A 19,195-nucleotide genomic window follows, 5' to 3' on the forward strand; every position below is an offset into this window, starting at 1 on the left:
TACTGAGAGTATACTTTAAAGTGTACTTTCATAAACTAAAAAAGTCAGCTACAAGTATATAACTAACAGTATACCTATAAGTTCACTTGTAGTTTAGTTAATATTATAGTTGCAGTACAAAATACAACTTGGATTTACAACTCTTACATTTACTCAAACAAAAGTAAACTTTTAAAAACTAAAAAGTGGGCCAATTTAGTCGCAAGAAGTATTGAAGTAGTACAATTACAAGTATACTACTAGTACATTGATATTAGTATACTTTTTACATAAAGTATACTTGGGAATATACTTGAACTATACTCAAATTTACATCATAAAATAAACTTGATCTTTTTTTACTGAAGCTGCCATTTACAGTAGGCAAAGTGGTACATGCACAGAGCGGTAGGACCTGACAATTTTAGGTATTTGTATTGTTTTATATCTCCAATTTTGTAGATTTTCTTCTTTTTTTTTAAATACTTTATTTTTTCACTTTTTTCAAGGCTGTTTTCATATATGCAATCCACTGTTCGTAATTACAACAGTCTATAAACCAACTTTTAAGTAGGTGAGCTTACAGACAAACCCATCAAGTACACTAAAGAAAACAACCTCATCATTCAAAACCGAAACAAAACCAAGAAAAGAAATAACAATAATAATAATAATGACAAAAAGAAAGAATAGAGTTAAAAAAACAAAAAAAAAACACACATAACAAAAAAACAACAATAATAATAGAAAAATACGAAAGTAATAATAAATTAAATCAACAAATAAGTTAATAGAAAATAATAATAAAAAAAAAGTGTTTTATTATCTCCAAATATAACATTTTTAATTTGGCTATATCAACAATGTAATACAACTTAAATTTAACATCAAAGCAACTATTCTTCTCTTTTAGGCTTGTAGTATAGTTAATATTATAGTTGCAGTCCAAAATACAACTTGGATTTACTACTCTTACATTTAAAGTTTACTCAAAAGTAAAAACTAAAAAGTGGGCCAATTTAATCACAAGAAGTATTGAAGTAGTACACTTAGAAGTATACTACTAGTACATTGATGTTAGTATTATTTATTACATAAAGTATACTTGGGAATATACTTGAACTATACTTAACTTTATGTCATAAAATAAACTTGGGGGCCAAACAGCAAATTTTTACCCAGGGGCCCCCTAACAGATTCATCCAGCCATGTTCACCTGACAATTTTAAGTATTTGTATTATGTTTTATATCTCCAATTTTGGGGCTTTTCAGTGTTTTATTATCTCCAAGTATATATCATTTTTAAATTGGCTATATCAACAATTCAAAACATCTTTAATTTAACATCAAAGCAACTATTCTTCTCTTTTAGGCTGCTTTTAATAGATCATTTTCCCCACCTTTTTTTTTTTTTTTTTTTTTTACCATTTGTAGCAGCTGGAGTATCTCAACTAGGTTGCACATCTGGTCAAACACCCCCACCCAGCGGTGCTGCAGCCTCACACACTGCTGCACCACGTCACCCTCTTTGAAATAAACTACACCTCCCATGCTCCTCCTCTCCAAGAGGCAGGGCAGTCATGCGGATGGAAACAGAAGGAGTGGGCATCCGCCGCCGTGCAGCAAGAAGAAGAAGAAAAAGAAACTTCGAGGAAAGATGCACGAAGAGGAGGATGGCAGCGAAGAAGCAGCACAACACTCCTGCACAGCGGCCCGGATCGTGGCCTCCAGGTCGGTGGATGTCGCCGAGGTGGAGGGAGCCAGAGACCAGGCCAACAAGCTCTGCGGATACTTGAACAAACTGTCCGGCAAGGGGCCCCTGAGGGGTTACAAGCCGAGGTGGTTCGTGTACGATCCGAGGAAGTGTTATTTGTATTACTTCAAGACTCCCCAAGATGCCTTGCCTCTCGGACACATCGAGATAGGAGATGCGAGCTTCAGCTACGATGTGGAAGGAGAAGAGGGTCAGTTTGAGATCCGCACAGCTGGCAAGGAGTTCCTCCTGAAGGTAGAGCGACTTTTCACCATGTGTTGCATTGCTTTGCTGTCATTTGTCACTTCCTTTTCTCATTGTGGAAACTGCAGCACCACCCATTCAAACTTGATTTATTCTCAGCTTTGATTTAAGTCAGATAATGACAGTATTTGTTGCTGACAGCCAGGGTTGTGATTTGACAACTTTTAAAGAACAGCTGACTACAAAAAATCCACTATACATGTTTTGCCAGAGAAGAGCTTAATCAGCACATTACTCAGCTGATTGCATCCAAACACTGTTTGAATGTGGAGATAAAGCTGCTTCATGAGCTCATCATGAAGGCTCTTCTCATGTGATGGTGTCTTCTTAGCTGTCACATGACTATGGCTGGCTGCCCACTAAAGTCTTTTAGCAGATGGTGTGAATGGTTAATACCAAACAGATTGCATGGCCCGAGGCTGGAACTGAGACTGAAACCAGCGTCTGCGCTCATTCACATGACAGATCCTAATAGTAACCTGCTATAAAAAGGGCTCCTGGGTGGTTTCATGCTTTCAATGCTTTATTTAATACCACAGGTGTTACTGTTTTCTTACGGCAAGCTGTCATTCCATTGATATTGATGCGTGACTTGTTTTTAACCCTTGATCTCTATAATATGACTGACTTGTGTTACTTGTGTGTGCGTGTGTTTCTAGGCGCCCACCAAGCAGGTGATGCATTACTGGCTCCAGCAGTTGCAGCAGAAACGTTGGGAGTACAGCAGCACACGAGGCTCCGGTCAGAGAGACAGCTGGAGCTCCCCGACCCTGGCCTACCCTCCCACCGGCCTTGTAGGCAAAGACAATGGTAGGCAGGTACACACACACACACACATACAGTGTGTATGGACACTAGGGTCGAAGAATTAATCAAAATTTTATCAAAATTGCAATATGGCCTACTGCAATTTTCAAATCGCAGGAGGTGCAATATTTATTGAAGACCAAATGTGTGTCAAAATGTAATTTAAAATTAAATATTGTCGTGGTGATGTCCCGGTCTACACATGATATTCTGCGGACTTAAAGGTCCAGTGTGTAGGATCTGGCGGTATCTAGCGGTGAGGTTGCAGATTACCCCAGGAAGGGGTGTCGCCGGGCGTTGATGCAAATTTTCGTAGTGCCCAAACGGCGGTACTAAAAATTCTTTGCCCGTCATGTGATGCCATTGGGCCTAGAAAGACTTTTTCCCATAGACTTACATTGGGAAAGAGACGTCCGTAACTCAGCGAATCATTTTTTTTAGGTAAATCAGCTTCCCAGTACGAACACTCTAATAGACCTTATTTAAATCATTAGGTAATACTAATAGCTGAATCCAGAGTTATTTCCCTTCTTCCGTTCATATGACTGAGACCCAGACCGAGGCTGGAGCGAGGGCTGGGAGGCGGAGTTAAAGGAAACGCTACTGCGCCTGCTCTATGGGCCCAATGGATGCAGAAGATCGCCGGATGATCTGGGTACTTTATCACTCGGCAGTCGAGCCATTTTGGCTCCATGCGCCACTAAGCAACTCTCATAGGAACGAACAGGAGACCGCCTCCAACGTTGATACCAATTCTCTTTATACATGGTTCTGGGCTACTGTAGAAACAATGCAATGCAACATGGCGGACTCCGTGAAGAGGACCCACTAAATGTCCCCCTAAATGTTAAACACTGGTCCTTTTAATAAAACATCTTTGTTTTGTACAGATATCCACAAAAATCATAATCATTTTTAAATGTTTTTCAATGAAAATGAGAATAATGATGTTAAAATAATCATTCCCTCTAATATGGCAAATAATATTGCAATATCAGTCAAAATAATCGCAATTAGATATTTTGTTCAAAATCGTCCAGCCCTAATGGACACTCGCTTTCACCGCTCTGCTCCATCACGTCCAGGAAACCAGCTGAAAGTAAACACCTGCATCTATCTGATGGATTAATATTTACACAAGTGCTACAAACACAAGTCGAGTGACTTTGTTGCCAGGTTCCCCCGTTCCTACAGAACGAGCATGTGCAGCAGGAGTGGTTAACGTCAAGCGCTGATTAAAGGAGAAATAAAGGAGTTCACATCTTCTTTATCTGGGGTGTGTTTTGTTTGAAGGCACTTAACAGAAACAAAAATGTCATTGTGGGGACTGCTTGCTGCTTTCAAGTGTTCTCACAAGTATCGGCTACTGTAACACGACAGAATAAATACAGCTCGACAGCATTTACAATATAGACAAGAGCATGTATATATTTATACAGTATAATACATTATTAACCCTTTCAGTCCCAGCATAACTCGTTATGACGAGTCAAGCAATGTGTGTCCTGCTCTCCTATACATATTTTCACCCTTGACAGGTGTCCTTAAACACACATGTTTTGTCCGTAGATTCATGACCTCGTGTCTCTTTCTGCTTCTGTCTGTTGGGAATTAATAGTTGAAATGACATTGCTTCTGACGGCATTGGCTGGAAAGCTGAAGGCTGGATTCCACGGGAGGCAAAAAGAGACAAGCTCTTGGGCAGATGGGCCTAAATATAAGACTGCATGATGTAATCATAAGTGAATAAGGTTTTAACTTGCCGATACAACTTGTTTTGTCTGTTCTAGCTGAGTGAAATTAACCTTGTATGTCTCTTTCCTTTCCTGTCATCACATACACAATGTTCTTTCTTGATGTTTATCTATCTTACAAAGGAACAAATACCTGTGTTATCACTGTCAATACATACTGAATAGAGGTATTTACTCAAAAATACTGCAATCTTTGATTTTGTCAACAGCCCCATACAAGACCAATCATCTCAAATCAACAATCCTACTAAAAGTAGCTGTTCCTCATTGTAAAGATGTAGATACAAAAGTGCTTAAAAGTACTGAGATATTTTGTTTCATACTTTTTTTTTTTACACCCTGTGTGGTTTCTGTCTCAGACGTCCTTGACCTTTTGTCAGCAAGTGAGCTGTGATGATGAAATGTGTGGGTGCAGTCTCCTTAACTGGAATTTTTCCCTCGAGCTGCTGGGCAGAGGACATTAAATGTTTTATGTTGCCCTTTTTTTGCACGGCTAGTGAAAGAGATTAACATGCCTACGCTTCTCTTCACAGTATAACAAGATGCAAGAATATGTGGTAATGGCCACCACTGAGTATAAAGGTTTAGATACAGCACACACAAAGAAAGCACGCTGTAACACGTGAAACTAATTAGCTGTACTAATTAATGTTGGCAGGAGAGGATGACGTCAGTTCAGAGGTTTTATCAGAGCAAAAGGAGTTTGGCGGGTGTGACAGCATAGCTGTGAGGCAGTTTGGTCATTTATAAAATGTTACCACCCATTTCATACGAAAAGGAGACTTTATATTTAGCCTTCTTGGCTCAGAAATGCTGCATACTGTATTTTCTGCTGGTTAAAGAGCTGCCCCATGAAACCACAGACATCCCCTCTGCTGTACTATCATTCTGGATGACTCGAGCTTCACTTTACTCTGGAAACCATTCAGGGTTGACGATCTCATTTCCCCAACCAACAATTTGCATAGTTGCGGTCCTGCAAAACAGTAGTGTTGGTTAATGGGATATTATTATTGTTATGTTGTTCTAATGGGCTGTAATGTTGTTTTATTTCAGATGTGGTCTTTGAGAAGCTGAGTGACAGCATGGAGAAGGTCCGCAGCGACTTTGCCATGGAGACAGACACAGATGGCGGTGGGATGGTGGGGATCCAGTCCGCCAGAGGGCCTTCTGCTGCGTCCACAAACCCCCTCAACTTCTCCCTCAAAAACTTCGGTACAGAACTCAGGTAAAGCTTTCTGCAGGATGAAATCATACCCACAGTTTTTAAAAAGGAAGTATGTTTGATTTTTAGTTCTTGCTAAACTGGCACAACTAGTTTAGTTTTAATTGTGGCTTGTTTAGAGCTGAATAGAGTAACAAAAAAACACCCCTTCACTTCTTCCTGTGGTTGTCTGCAGCAGAGAGGAAATGGTTACATCCATAGTTCACTAGCTGTTAACACCAACAGTTCCCCTTCTGGGCCATACAACACATCTGTTCAAATGATGCAAAACACTGGCATGCTAAAAATGTGACACAGTTTAGAGTTGGTAGAGGTGCACTTGAATCTGCTGCCTACTCCTTATAGCATGTCTGTTCTGCCGTTTTATGATGATTTAGCTCCTCGTGTGTTGAAATGCATAGCGTTATATAAGGGTTTGCGCAGTTATAGCTCATGATCTGAGCAGAAATGTGACGTTAAAAGATCCTCAGTTATGCTTATAAAGCGCGAATCCGTTGCGGAGCTGCAGTAGACGGACTTTTCTGTCACATGGAGGCGACTGACTAGCGTGGCTGAAGCGCATCCAGCGTATACGAGGTGTGAGGAACGCGAAAACTTGCAATTTGCTGCACACAAATAGTCATGTGGTTGCAGCGATCTCACATTTAGACGTGTGAAAAAACACAGGTCTGTATGGGTCTCTTATGGTTGACATGAACCTTGTTTTTTATCACTTCTTTTTTTTTATTGCAACCCTTATTATAACACCAACAAATTACAGAGAAAACAACAGGTTGCCGATTTACATTTTGAACATTTCATCCAGTTAACCCTCAACCCCCATCAGACAGAGCATCCTTATTTAGACAGAAGATCTTTCAAGGAAGTATCAAGTTTGTCCACATTAAAGCTGTGTTTGGTCGTGCATCATTGACTCTTGCTGATGATAGTTCCAGGTAAGAAATGTCCAAAGCCAGTGAATACTTGAAATATCATGAGGTTTCCAACGCTGGACCAAACATTTTTTTAGCTGCAGTCAGGTCTTCCAGCCAGACTTTGCGTGTTTTGTCCGTAAGGGAAAGGTATCATTTAGAAGATGTGCAGCAGGGTCCGTTGGTAGTTGTACCCCTGTTAGTTCTTCATACAACATGTAGAAAAGAGCCAACAGTTCCTTGCGAGCAAAATGAGCAATATGGGTCAGGTACCAGTCCCATTCGATGTCTAATTCTCTGTGTTAGATATATGCTCTATGACAAAATGTTAAATGTATATACTGATGATTTTTTTAACATTAACCCAAATTGCATCCCAGTCTAAATCTTGTCCCAATTCAGCTATATCCCTATCCCTAGCTTTCATTCCTGAAGTAGGCATGTATTTCTGTGATATGTGACATTGCATGTCTTGGAGCATTCTGTGTCCAATTTAAAATAGGATGTTCTTTTTAAATCGGACCCCCAGGGAACCCCGTAAGCTTTACAAGCTGACCTTACTCTGAAGTAGAAGAGAGTGTTTATCAATATTGTATTAAGAGACAAGTTCTTGACATGAACATTGTTCATTTTACATTCAAGAATGCTTTCCATTTATGTTATAATTTAATTATTATTTCATTTTATATAGACACTTTAGTTGTATTGTGTGTGTGTGTGTGTGCTTTTTTTTACTTGTATACAGCTGCAGTTCTGTTGGCCGATGTGTGTAAAGTGTAACGACCTCAACAAAGGCCGCTTGTGGTGCTAATGGTACCATTTACAAAGTAACGGAGTATCAGGCTTCCCTGCAGTTTGCCCTTGATCCCCGTGGATTTGAAAAGCTTTCACATATGTCCGGCAGCAACACAGAAGCTCCTCAGTCTTACTCACCCTCTTGTCTGGTTTCCATTCTGTCAGGAACTCCATGTCTTATCTGCGGCCGGGCAGGGGAGGTGAGAGCAGACGCAGTGTGTTTTATACCCAGAGCAGCCACAGTGCGGAGGAGTGGGAACTGGTGGACGCTCCACCCAAGGACTTCCCCGAACAGAAACATCATCCAGACACACACAGACGTACGTTCACTCCCTGCTGTTTAATACTCCGCTTTCATTCTCCAGAGAAGAATTTGCTCCACTCATTTGCGCAATACTATGACAAACGGACAAACACTTCATTCTTCCATAACGCTTCTTCCTGCTCCGTCCCCCTGAGTCACTTTTATTACGTCTTTATCTCCCCTTTTTCAGATTCCTTTGGATCAGCGTTTGCTTTCGACTTTGCGCGCAACTCGTCGCGGACTAAGAGGCCTTTGCTGATGGGCAAAGGCTCCGGGAGGTTCGGGCGCAGTGCTGAGACGCGCAGTGCCGAGAACTCCCCGGTGGAGTGTAACGGCAGCAAACCTTTCGAGATGCAGCTTCGCCTCCAGAGCCAACAGGAAGAACTGAGCCGCATGCAGCAGGAACAGGCCAAACTCAGAGAAGAGCTGGCCAGTCAGAAGGTACAGTGATCTCACTCTCACCATGATTGACTTAATGTGTGAATTATCCACATTAGAGGAAATGCCAGGCTGCTTTTACGATCATCTTATTTAATGCAGCACAAGCTTGAGGTCGTGGTGTCTGACTGGGCAGTTTGGTGTAATCCTGATTGCTCTCACCAGTAAAGGAAGACAGCGAATGATTAGTCATGCTTAAGCGAGAAACGAGGAAATAGCAGTTCTCCTAACAACAGTCACAGCTGTGTCGTTCCTTCCCATTACTCTCTGTTCTTGTTTTAGTGTTTTGAAACTAACCGATGGCTGCAATGCCAGTCAGATAAATATATAATGTGACATAATGTGTGTAAGCTTCCCTTTTGAAGTGGTTCACTGCCAGCTCAAACTTTAACAACAATTAACTGAGTAATTCTGAGGAACTGACTCAGCTGGCTGTACCTGACTGTTGCTGGAAATACACAGTCACTGCTGACATTGTATTGTTAATACTGTTGAAGGTTATGGTGCTCGTGATGTTTGAATACAGTCAATGTTTCTTGAAAGAAACAATGTCGGCGTTACTCATTTTAATCCTCAGACCTCCCTGTGGACCCTTTTTTTTCTACCTTTGTTAGAAAAAAGTTACCAATGAAAACCGTTTGTTTAATTGTACGTCACAGTTACTGTTTCTGCATCTGTCTGACCACGTGCATGTGGGTGTGTTTGTGTGAGTGCACATGTCACACAAACGTGTGAGCCAAGTATTTGCACATTGGTCACAGTTAGGCCTGTCTCGATAACTAATTTTACTACACGGCTTTGTTGAATACTCTATGATTGACCAATCAGAATAGAGTTCTACGGTCTGTTTCTATGAGCGCAGTTCTGATGTTGGACTCTGGCGGACCGTTTAAGTAGCCAGTAGCCGTTTAATTAGCATTATAGTGTACAGCTAGCGGGTCATTCGCATTGGGGTGCCACATCCACATGCCACCCTGTCAGGGTTTATTTCACAACAATGACTGGCTTGCTATACATTATCCCTTACTTTTTGAATGATATATTGTCCCAAAAAATAATTACGATAAACAATATCATTGTCGTTTTAAGACCATTTTATGCCACTGATATAATAATATAATAGCATAATAATGCAAGTACACCCTTTCAAAGAGCATTGGACTTTTAATTCTTAAGAATATTCAGACATTGGAATTGGAAAGTGAACAACATATTAAAATATCTGGGGCTGACCCGAATGCTTTGAAGCTTTGACAGTGGCCATGGTAATCAACCTCCAAATCATTATTCCAATGCTTCATTTTTTTTAAATCTTTATTATTATTATTATTATTTATATATAAATATGTAATAATAAAATAAAAATCCCCAAATTGCCCATGAAATAAGGGATAATCCCACAACATTATTCATTATTCATATTTAACATGGATTATTATTAGTTATTCTTAGACAGATATTGCTGTTTGTTGTGTGTAGAGGTGCATGTGTAAAACAGGGGAGATGGAGACAGACTGACAAAAGAACACATCAGCCTGCTGCGCTGCTCCGTGAAGCTTTGAATACCTTCGAATATTTCTCACCGAAGCTTCGAGCCCAAAAATGGTATTTGGGACAGCCCTAAAAATATCCGAAATAGATAAACATAAATAAAATAAAACCTCACAACCAAAACAATAAATAACCAAAATAATAAATCTTATGATGCAAAGGAAAACCCTGCTGTTTATTCTGGCATTGTGTAAAATGTTGTTGACATTCTCATGTAAACACAACGGGCGAAATCGAGGTCGGCAAAAATTATTGAGATCATGTCCATATATCGTACGATAAATGATATACATAGCTATGTTAAACTTTTGATACTGAATTTCGTGCTCTGTCATCAGGGCATAGTGATGGCTGTGTTACATGTTGCTGCTTCATTCAGTAGTATGACTGTGGTCTCTGTCAACCAGTGTGAACTCGCAGGGTTTCTCTTTGGAAGTTATTTAGTTGAGGTGGTAAGACACCCAGATCCTAATGCATCCCGATACATGCAAAATTTCATAAACGTTTTTACATTTTTTATGATGATGTTGGTGGATGGTGTCCGTTTTAGTCGAGGTGGCCCACCTCTGTTGTAAATCCTGACTAGTGTACGCAGTTAGAGGTGTTTGTTAGAAGGGCAAATAAAACAGAATTTGTATACAGTTTTTTGAGATTTATTTCCTTATCCAAGTAAATTTTAAGTTGGATTTGAGGTCAAATAACAGGCTGCAAAACTGTGGCGACACTTTTTTCTTACAGTAAACTCGTCGATTGTTATTAGTTGTAGAAAATAAAATCATCTTGTATGATATAATGTACATGTTAGCTTAAGTTTGTGGAACCTACACTTCGTTATTTACTTCACTCTAAGCTTGTTATGCCTCTGCACCCAGCAGTGTTAAGTGTTAGAAATGATGAAATGTAATTAAAATTCAGTTCATAGTGAATATGATCAGCAGTTATGCAAGTAAAATCTCAGCAAACAGAATATGCAGCTGTCCCTGAAGAGTTTGTTGATTTTTTTTCTTTTGTACATATTCGTGAATTTGCCCCACAAGGACAAAAACATTGAATTCAACATATTGATATTTTCTGTGAACTAGGCGACTACATTTTAAGGCATAATACCGACCCTACAAGACGATGTGTTGACAAAAAACAAATCCTCTTTACTCCACCAGGAGCTGGTGAGACTTCTGCAGCAGACTCTGAGGACCTCCCAGTGCGACCGGCAGCCAGCACGCCGTCCACCCCCGCCTCCAGATTCATCTGTGGCTTCAGACCAGACTCAAGGTTCGGCAGTAACCAGCCAGGAAGACGTCGCCCAGTTGGAGGCCCTGCTCAAGGAGAGAGACGAACAGATCCAGTCCCTGTGTGGCCACATGGAGCGTCTCGCCTTGGAGAAGGAGAGTCTGCAGCAGGAGCTGAAGGGCCTGAAGATAAAGGTTGGGGAGATAAACGACCAGCTGGGGATGCTGATGGAGACCATCCAGGCCAAGGATGAAGTCATCATCAAGCTGTCGCAGGAGAGCGACGAGCAGAGCGGCAATTCATGCGACGGTTCACCACCGCCAAACAAAGATCAGCACGAGGTGGACATCCTCAAGGTACAGAAGGAAACACTTAAACCAGATATGTAGTTGATAGAAATGATACAGATTTAGAAATGATATTACATTTCTTAAGCTTCAATTTAAAATATTTTCTCATGGTTTGATAATGCTCTGTTTAAATGTGTAGTCTGATTAACTGAACACGTTTCTCCAATTTCAGGACAGTCTTCAAGGCTACAAATCCCAGAACAGGTTCCTGAACAAAGAGATCCTGGAGCTGACAGTATTACGCAGAAACGCAGAGAGTAGAGAAAAGACTTTAGAAGCAAAGGTACTATCTGGTGTTGGTCGGTTAATGGTGCATTATTCTGTTAATAGAAACAGGAAGTCTGAGTAGCTGGCAGGGGAAGTCCAGTGGTGACCTTAGCTGATGCCCCCTAAACCTAAAAATGCCAAGTAGGAACAATGAATAACTAAACATATAACAAAAATACTGATTAACGTTCTCTGTTATTGTTGCTGCAGTATACGGCCCTGGAGGCCAAGCTGTGTCAGGTGGAGAGTAAGTATCTGGTGCTGCTTCAAGAAGTGAAGAACCCGGTGTGTTCCTCCTCGGAGCAGAGCCCGGCTCGAGAAGTCATCTCCAGATTATTAGAGGATGCGCTGCAGGTGGAGAGCTCCGACCAGCACGAGCACCCCATCTTTAAACCAAACACTGTCAGGTATGGACTATGCCAAAAAGCCTTTATGAATACATGTTTTTGTTTCGTTCATATTGAAAGGTATGTTAAATTTTTCTCCATTTTTTTTTTTTTTTGAATTTAAACTAATGTTGTCGTAAAAAGCAACTTTAAAAAATTGTACAGTATTTTAACATCTATACTCGGGCTGTCAAAGTTAACACGATAATAATAACGCGACAACGCAAATTTGTTTTAACGCCACTAATTTCTCTAACGCATTACCGCAACTTGCGATTTTGAAGTTGTAGCGGGCTCAGCTTTAAAGCTAGAGTGAAGATACTGGTATCATATAAAACTAGAAAACCTATTGTTCCATCCATGTCATGCTCGCATACTTGCGCGAAGTAGCCTAAATAATTCGGCAAACTTGCCTTAAATTTTGGCAAGGAAAAACCGGCATGGACATTTTCAAAGGGGTCCCTTGACCTCTGACCTCAAGATATGTGAATGTAAATGGGTTCTATGGGTACCCACGAGTCTCCCCTTTACAGACATGCCCACTTTATGATAATCACATGCAGTTTGGGGCAAGTCATAGTCAAGTCAGCACACTGACACACTGACAGCTGTTGTTGCCTGTTGGGCTGCAGTTTGCCATGTTATGATTTGAGCATATTTTCTTATGCTGAATGCAGTACCTGTGAGGGTTTCTGGACAATATTTGTCTTTGTTTTGTGTTAATTGATTTCCAATAATAAATATATATATACATTTGCATAGAGCAGCATATTTGCCCACTCCCATGTTGATAAGAGTATTAAATACTTGACATATCTCCTTTTAAAGTACATCTTGAACAGATAAAAAAGGTGCGATTAATTTGTGATTAATCGCAATTAAATATCATAATCGATTGACAGCCCTAATTTATACACGTTTTGTAAAGGTAAACTAAATGTAGATGATATCACACTGTTGTTAAATAGAAAAAAAATCAATAAAAGTGTCGGTCATCAGTTTTACCAAAATCTAACCACAAATCAAGGACAAATCCATTCCAGGAGAGAAAGAGAGACTGGTGTTGCCTCAATAGCCTTAATAATAGACCCAAATGTAATGCATTCACCAGATCTGTTTTCATTTTACTTGACTGGAAAAACTAGCTCTGCTATTTGGTATTTTGTTCACTATTGCTGTTGCTCTAACGTCTATGCAAGCTCAGGCACGTCGTTTGCGGCTCGACAAAATATATTATGGCAAGTTAAGCAAATGTGGGTACCCCTGAAAGGGTTAATAACTTTCTGGAATGAATTCATAACATCACCGATTGATGATAATCTTTCTACATTTCCTCTCTTCCTTGATTTGATAACAGTGAATACGACACGTTTGGCTTCAAGACGGTCCCCGAGGAGGAGGAAGAGGAGGAGAAGCTGGATGCGAAGGTGAGAGCTCTGGAGCTGAAATCCCTGTCCATGACGGATCAGGAGGTGTCCGTCGGGGTGAAGTGGGAGAACTACCTAACCAGCACCGTGAACAGAGACCTGGTGCGCGCCCCTGAGCTCAAGGGCCTGTTTCGCTACGGCGTGCCCCACGAGCACCGGTCCCAGGTGTGGCGCTGGTGTGTCGCCTTCCATGTCAAGAAGTTTCGGGACCACCTGGCGCCCGACTACTATGAGACCTTACTAAATGTGGCACGGGACAAGCCCAACCCGGCCTCGAAGCAGATCGAGCTGGATTTGCTTCGTACTTTGCCCAACAACAAGCACTACTCCTCCCCGAGTGCAGGCGGCATCCAGAAACTCAGGAACGTCCTGATGGCTTTCTCCTGGAGGAATCCAGATATCGGCTACTGTCAGGGGCTGAACAGGTACAAGAGGGGTTCTGGTTTATCTCTTCCTCCTTCTCCTTCTCTCCTTCTACGCCCTGTAACCATTCATTTTTTTATTGCATGTGATTTCTTCAGGCTGGCAGCTATTGCATTGCTCTATCTGGACCAAGAGGACGCCTTCTGGTGCCTCATAGCCATCGTGGAGGTCTTCATGCCGAGAGACTATTACACCAAGACTCTGCTCGGCTCACAGGTAAACAAGCTCAAAGGTTGTATTCTAGCATCTGATGTCAGTGATGTCGATCATGTGACTGTGCGGCTCATGACTGATCATAGAAAGAATGCAGTACAGTAATTAGCACATCTTTTCTCTCCTGGTTTTGACCACGTTTTCTCCTGCTGTCAAAAAAAATAATATTTCTGAAAGAAATAAAGAATGTAAATATACTGTATATATGTTGGTTGTGTCTGTGCAGGTTGACCAGCGTGTGTTCAAGGACCTGATGAGTGAGAAGCTCCCCCGGCTTCATGCCCACTTTGAGCAGTACAAGGTAGACTTCTCCCTTATCACCTTCAACTGGTTCCTGGTGGTGTTCGTGGACAGTGTGGTGAGCGACATCCTCTTCAAGATCTGGGACGCCTTTCTATATGAAGGTCCAAAGGTGAGAGGCAGGAATTAAAAGTAAAACTATGATCTTCTAATCTCACACAGCTAGATTTCTGTCTGGACATGCTGACAGGGTATGACAAATGTATATTTGTAATGGGGAAAAAGGTCACTCATAGGGATGAATCCACATGACATTATCACCAAACTCTGCAGCTCTTCTTCAGCTCTACAAGAGCTTTTTAAACTGTTTTAGCTTGTTGCTTTGGCTAACAACAACTTTTAACCAGTGATATACTGTACTGTATCAACACTGTGGTTGTTAGGTTATACGGGAGCTCTGCTAAACTGACCCACCAGATGGTTTGTTACACAGAAGCATCTGAGAAGTCGTCATTGGAAACTGTTTGGAAAAGGGCAGGCACATTAAAAAAAACTTGGCAGGTGATTGGATGATCCATCTGTCAATCAAACTCTTGCCGAAGCCAGTTGGGAGAAGAGTGAAAACATCTCTTCCATGGAGAAAAGCCTTCATTGCCGTTCTTTGCTCTTCTCTCAGTGAAGAAATACTCTCCAGTTCTGACATAACTGATAGTAGGATTCGCCATTGTTGTTTAGAACGAACAGTCGCCTCTCCGTGTCGCCTCACACACACCTAAGCCACGCCAGTAGCTCCTCACAGGACGCTGATTGGTCCGTGATCTGGCTTGTCGGACATAAACGCATTACTTGAAGCCTGACGAGATGGATTTTCGTGTGATATGTGATCCCACAATCCTCGTGTGATCTCGTGAAATCGCGAGAATCGTGCAAGTTAAGAGCTTTGCCCCAGAGTTAAAAAAAAAACAAAGAAGTAATTAATGCAGCATTAAACCTACAAATATCTGATTTTTGGCCACTTGGAGGCGGTGGAAACAAGCTGTGGACATTGACGTACTGTGTTATCTACTGTATCGCCTTTTAAAATGGTTATGGTGAACTTGTAAGCAAACAGTTTGCTATTTACATATCCAGCAGACACATTAGCATTCATTTGGAATTGTGTTTGTGATGAAGTCCAATATTCACTTTCCTTTTAATTTTGTTTTTTGGTGTCCACTATTTCCTGAGGGAAACAGCCTCTAAATGCTCCACTACGTTTACCAGCTAGTCCAAATCAATGAGTTAAAAGACGCTATAAAGCTCTGTGGAGCTGAGGGGAACTGCAGAGTTGGGTTCATCACTATGAGCGACCACTTTCACATACAGTTAGTTAGGTTGTTGATATGGCAATATTGATTATAGCCACTTTATTCATTTAGACCCTATGACATCTGTGGTGGGAATTACAATTTGATTCAGCTATTAACTCTGTAAATAAATAGCTTTTTGCCTCATAACAACACCGTAAGGATCGTACTGTGTTCAGACATTCCTCTAAAAGTGGCTCTGCATGTCAGAGGGGGATGATGTGTTATGGTATACAGTCACACACGGAAAGTCATGAGGTACATTTCACGGCTTTTGATGATTTTTCTCCACAGATCATATTTCGCTTCGCCCTCGCTCTCTTCAAGTACAAAGAGGAAGAGTTTTTGAAGCTGCAGGACTCCACCGCCATCTTTAAATACCTTAGATACTTCACACGCACAATCCTGGATTCAAGGTACAGCAACTGCACTTTGTTTTGGTATTTCTGAGGACAGTGTGTCTGCAGAGATAACGAGCAAGATACTTAACCTTGGAATAGTTTATCATTTCTCTATGCTGCATGGTTATCTACAGGCTGTGAGATTTGTATCTGTAGACATTGCAGTAAGCATTAAAGCTGATCAGTAATGATTGTTGTTAATCAGAACAATAGGTCTGGATCAGTTCATTCACTGATCATAGTAGTCATAATAGTTGTATGACTCTGGGAGACATTGGTAAGGAATACACATAGTTACAAACATAAAACAGGGACAACAGCATGTCAGATCTGCACAGCTCAGAGCATGCAGAAGGTTGTGTCTAAAGAAACCCGCAAATTGCAAAAATGTGCAAAAACTCTTGCGAGACGTGCCGCCTGACGATCTACCCTAACCTTAACCATCTCGTGAGAGTTTCTGAAATTGTGGGTTACCTTCTAGACACAACCCAAGCAGAGCAATATAGAAAACCGTCCCAGACTGATTTTTTTCTTATTTTCCAGGAAGCTGATGAACATCGCTTTCGGGGACATGAACCCGTTCCCCATGCGCCAAATCCAGAACCGCCGCTCCTTCCACCTGGAGAAAGTCCGTCTTGAGCTGACCGAGCTGGAGGCGATCAGACAGACCTTCCTCAGGGAGAGGGAGACGACTCAGGACAGACGGAGCTTCGTCAGCGACGATGAGGAGGATAACTGACCTTAAGCTTGTCGCATATGAAGACAGAGAGATCATTGCCATAGATACGCCAGTGACGTGTCGCAGTTGTAAAGGGATTTTTCCTAAAGGATTGTTGGAGTTAGTCTCCGAATTAGCCGGACCAATCAACTTAATATTCATTTTGAGTGAAAACGCATCAAAAGACCAAAACATTGCAGGCTGAAAAGGCTTTCTATATCAGTATTCCTGCCTTTTTTTTTTTTGTAAATGCTTTATTTGTTGTATGCTTGTGTGTTTACGTGGCAGCCAAAACAAAATGCCTTATCCACGGCTCTTCAACCTTCAATGCCAAGCTGCACTCTTGCAGTCCGAATCAGTATTTTTTAAAACCATGGCTGTGATCTTTTAATAGTTTGTGATTTTATGCCTGTTGAAGGAATGATTGTATTTTTTTTTTTACTACTCTTGTTTTCATTTTTGCTTTCTCTGCCTACAGTTCCTTTCTTAAAATTGTTTACTCAAATTTATATTTTCCACATTGCCACTCAACAGCACATCTTTTGTGTTTGATCCCTGTGTTTCTCAATGCACTTGAATCACTTATGCTGAAATTCAAATGTTGCTGAAACTTAAAGTCTTAGAGCCTTCTGATCACGAATCATTCCAGCCTCTAGCGGAGTTTGTGGTTCAAAAGAATACACACAAAGCGTGATTTAAAGCGTCCCATGTATTATCACTTCCATACATGTAGAACATTTTGGGGAAGAGTGTATTTTTGTTTTCATTATCTCAGGATTCAGATCAAATAACTAGAGACACACCAGTTAAGCCATCATAGTAACAACTGGTGTCAGCCGGTGTTGTCTTTTTAAGTAATATTGGTCATTACAGTTTATCTGTCCATATTTGGGAGATTGTTTTTTCTAGGAGTATCACTCTTAATATGTTATTTTATACCTAAATACCACTTAATTACTTAATATTCTTAAAGAAATTTTTGTTTTGCACCTACATTTGTACTTAAACTAAAGAAAAAAATTGTGTAACAACCACTGGAATTGGTTTAGAGAATATTTAGAAATCGTCATTGACTTCAAAAACACCATATCAGTGAATCCCTACAAATTATTTTATTATAACTATTCTAAAAGTCTGTGTATTAAGATTAATTTGCCTTGCCTTGTTTTAGTTATGTTCTTGACTTTTCCGAACATTAGTTGGGGTTGTTGGGTGTTTAAAGGATTCAATTTCCCGTGACTAAAACCTATTTTACAAGATACACAGTACATGTATAACACTGGGATTACTCTTCTGATGTATTTGCATGTATTGTCCACAGTGTGGCAGTATAACATCTGTCTACCCAGTGTTTACACTAGTTCACAGAAGCCCTTCACACAGTATGGTGTTAGAGTTTATTATACCGTATTGATACATGATCGTTGTGCAAAAATGGAAATATGATTTGTAATCCATGAGGGAAGTGTTTCAGGAGATTTCTAGACATGTGTAGCAATATCTTTCCGTCTCCCACATCCAGGTACTTAACAGAAGACAGTTTACTCTTTAGCACTGTGACCATATTCTCTATTAAACCCGCTTTACAGTTTCTACTGTTAAAGTCTTGCTTAGAAAGAAACCATGTTTATATCTGGTTAATCAACAGTGTAAAACTGTTGTTTGAATGGGAATTTACAAGAGAGGAAGAAGTTTTTCTCACTTAGCCCCTTCTCTTGTGTGCTGATTTATTGTTTACAGTTTGTTATAACTTTTAATTTCCTTTTATTTTTATATTACTTTGAGCTGTTGAATGTTGATTTTTCGTCGCTGTTAATTACAAAATGACTGCCTTTTCTCTGCTACAGTATTGTCAGCTACAGCACCATACCTGACTTTTTACCCACCTGAACTTGAGAACAAATGGCAGAATTGTGGTTGTTTTGACGATTGAAATGTGAATGAAAAAAGACCCGTAGACGTAGAGATTTAATTTGTTTTTCTCCATGAGAGCAGGTCTCTCTAGTGATTTGATCAGTTAAAGATTAAAAAGTTTTTTAGGTCACACATTTTGTCAAAGGGCTCATACAGCAGGTTTGCTCATATTTGAATACGCATCTGTTCCAAGGCTAGTTTGCATGCTTTTATTTGTTTTCTGTCAGTTTCATTTTCACATGGAATAAGCTACATTTAATGTCATCAACTATTCTTTCTTTCTTTTGCTTTTCCCAGCAATGTATTTGCACAAGATGACTTCAAAAAACTATAGTGCACTTCACTTTTCCTATGTAAATCTCTACAGTATCTTGTTCATTTTAATCTATCATTTAATGATGAATAATGCAAAGCTTTTATGTTACAGAATTACTTTATGCCACTGTATGTTTTTACCAGTTGAAAGACAAATTCAATAAACAATGGCTGACTGAGTAT

At 40.4% G+C, this 19,195-nt stretch overlaps 1 protein-coding gene across 1 annotated transcript; it reads left to right on the forward strand.

The window, feature by feature from the left end:
• Window positions 1-1,568: 1,568 nt before the first annotated feature.
• tbc1d2b (TBC1 domain family, member 2B) lies at window positions 1,569-19,194 on the forward strand. Its single transcript, XM_037767052.1, has 13 exons — window positions 1,569-1,988; window positions 2,657-2,807; window positions 5,615-5,786; window positions 7,655-7,809; window positions 7,984-8,234; window positions 10,943-11,368; window positions 11,535-11,645; window positions 11,840-12,036; window positions 13,373-13,867; window positions 13,964-14,081; window positions 14,305-14,490; window positions 15,959-16,080; window positions 16,609-19,194. The coding sequence occupies exons 1-13, from the start codon at window positions 1,638-1,640 to the stop codon at window positions 16,802-16,804; spliced, it is 2,931 nt and encodes a 976-aa protein (XP_037622980.1). The 5' UTR covers window positions 1,569-1,637; the 3' UTR covers window positions 16,805-19,194.
• The last annotated feature ends 1 nt before the right edge of the window (window position 19,195 follows it).

This window comes from Sebastes umbrosus, chromosome 4 (assembly GCF_015220745.1).
Source record: "Sebastes umbrosus isolate fSebUmb1 chromosome 4, fSebUmb1.pri, whole genome shotgun sequence".
Taxonomy (NCBI): Eukaryota; Metazoa; Chordata; class Actinopteri; order Perciformes; family Sebastidae; genus Sebastes; species Sebastes umbrosus.

What these genes read in the sequence shown, in the direction of transcription:
- tbc1d2b (XM_037767052.1), top strand. Translation starts at nt 1,638, where the DNA reads ATGCACGAAGAGGAGGATGGCAGCGAAGAAGCAGCACAACACTCCTGC. An exon ending in TACTGTCAGGGGCTGAACAG is followed by an intron (nt 13,868 to 13,963) that starts GTACAAGAGGGG and finishes TGATTTCTTCAG; the next exon opens with GCTGGCAGCTATTGCATTGC. An exon ending in TTCTATATGAAGGTCCAAAG is followed by an intron (nt 14,491 to 15,958) that starts GTGAGAGGCAGG and finishes TTTTCTCCACAG; the next exon opens with ATCATATTTCGCTTCGCCCT.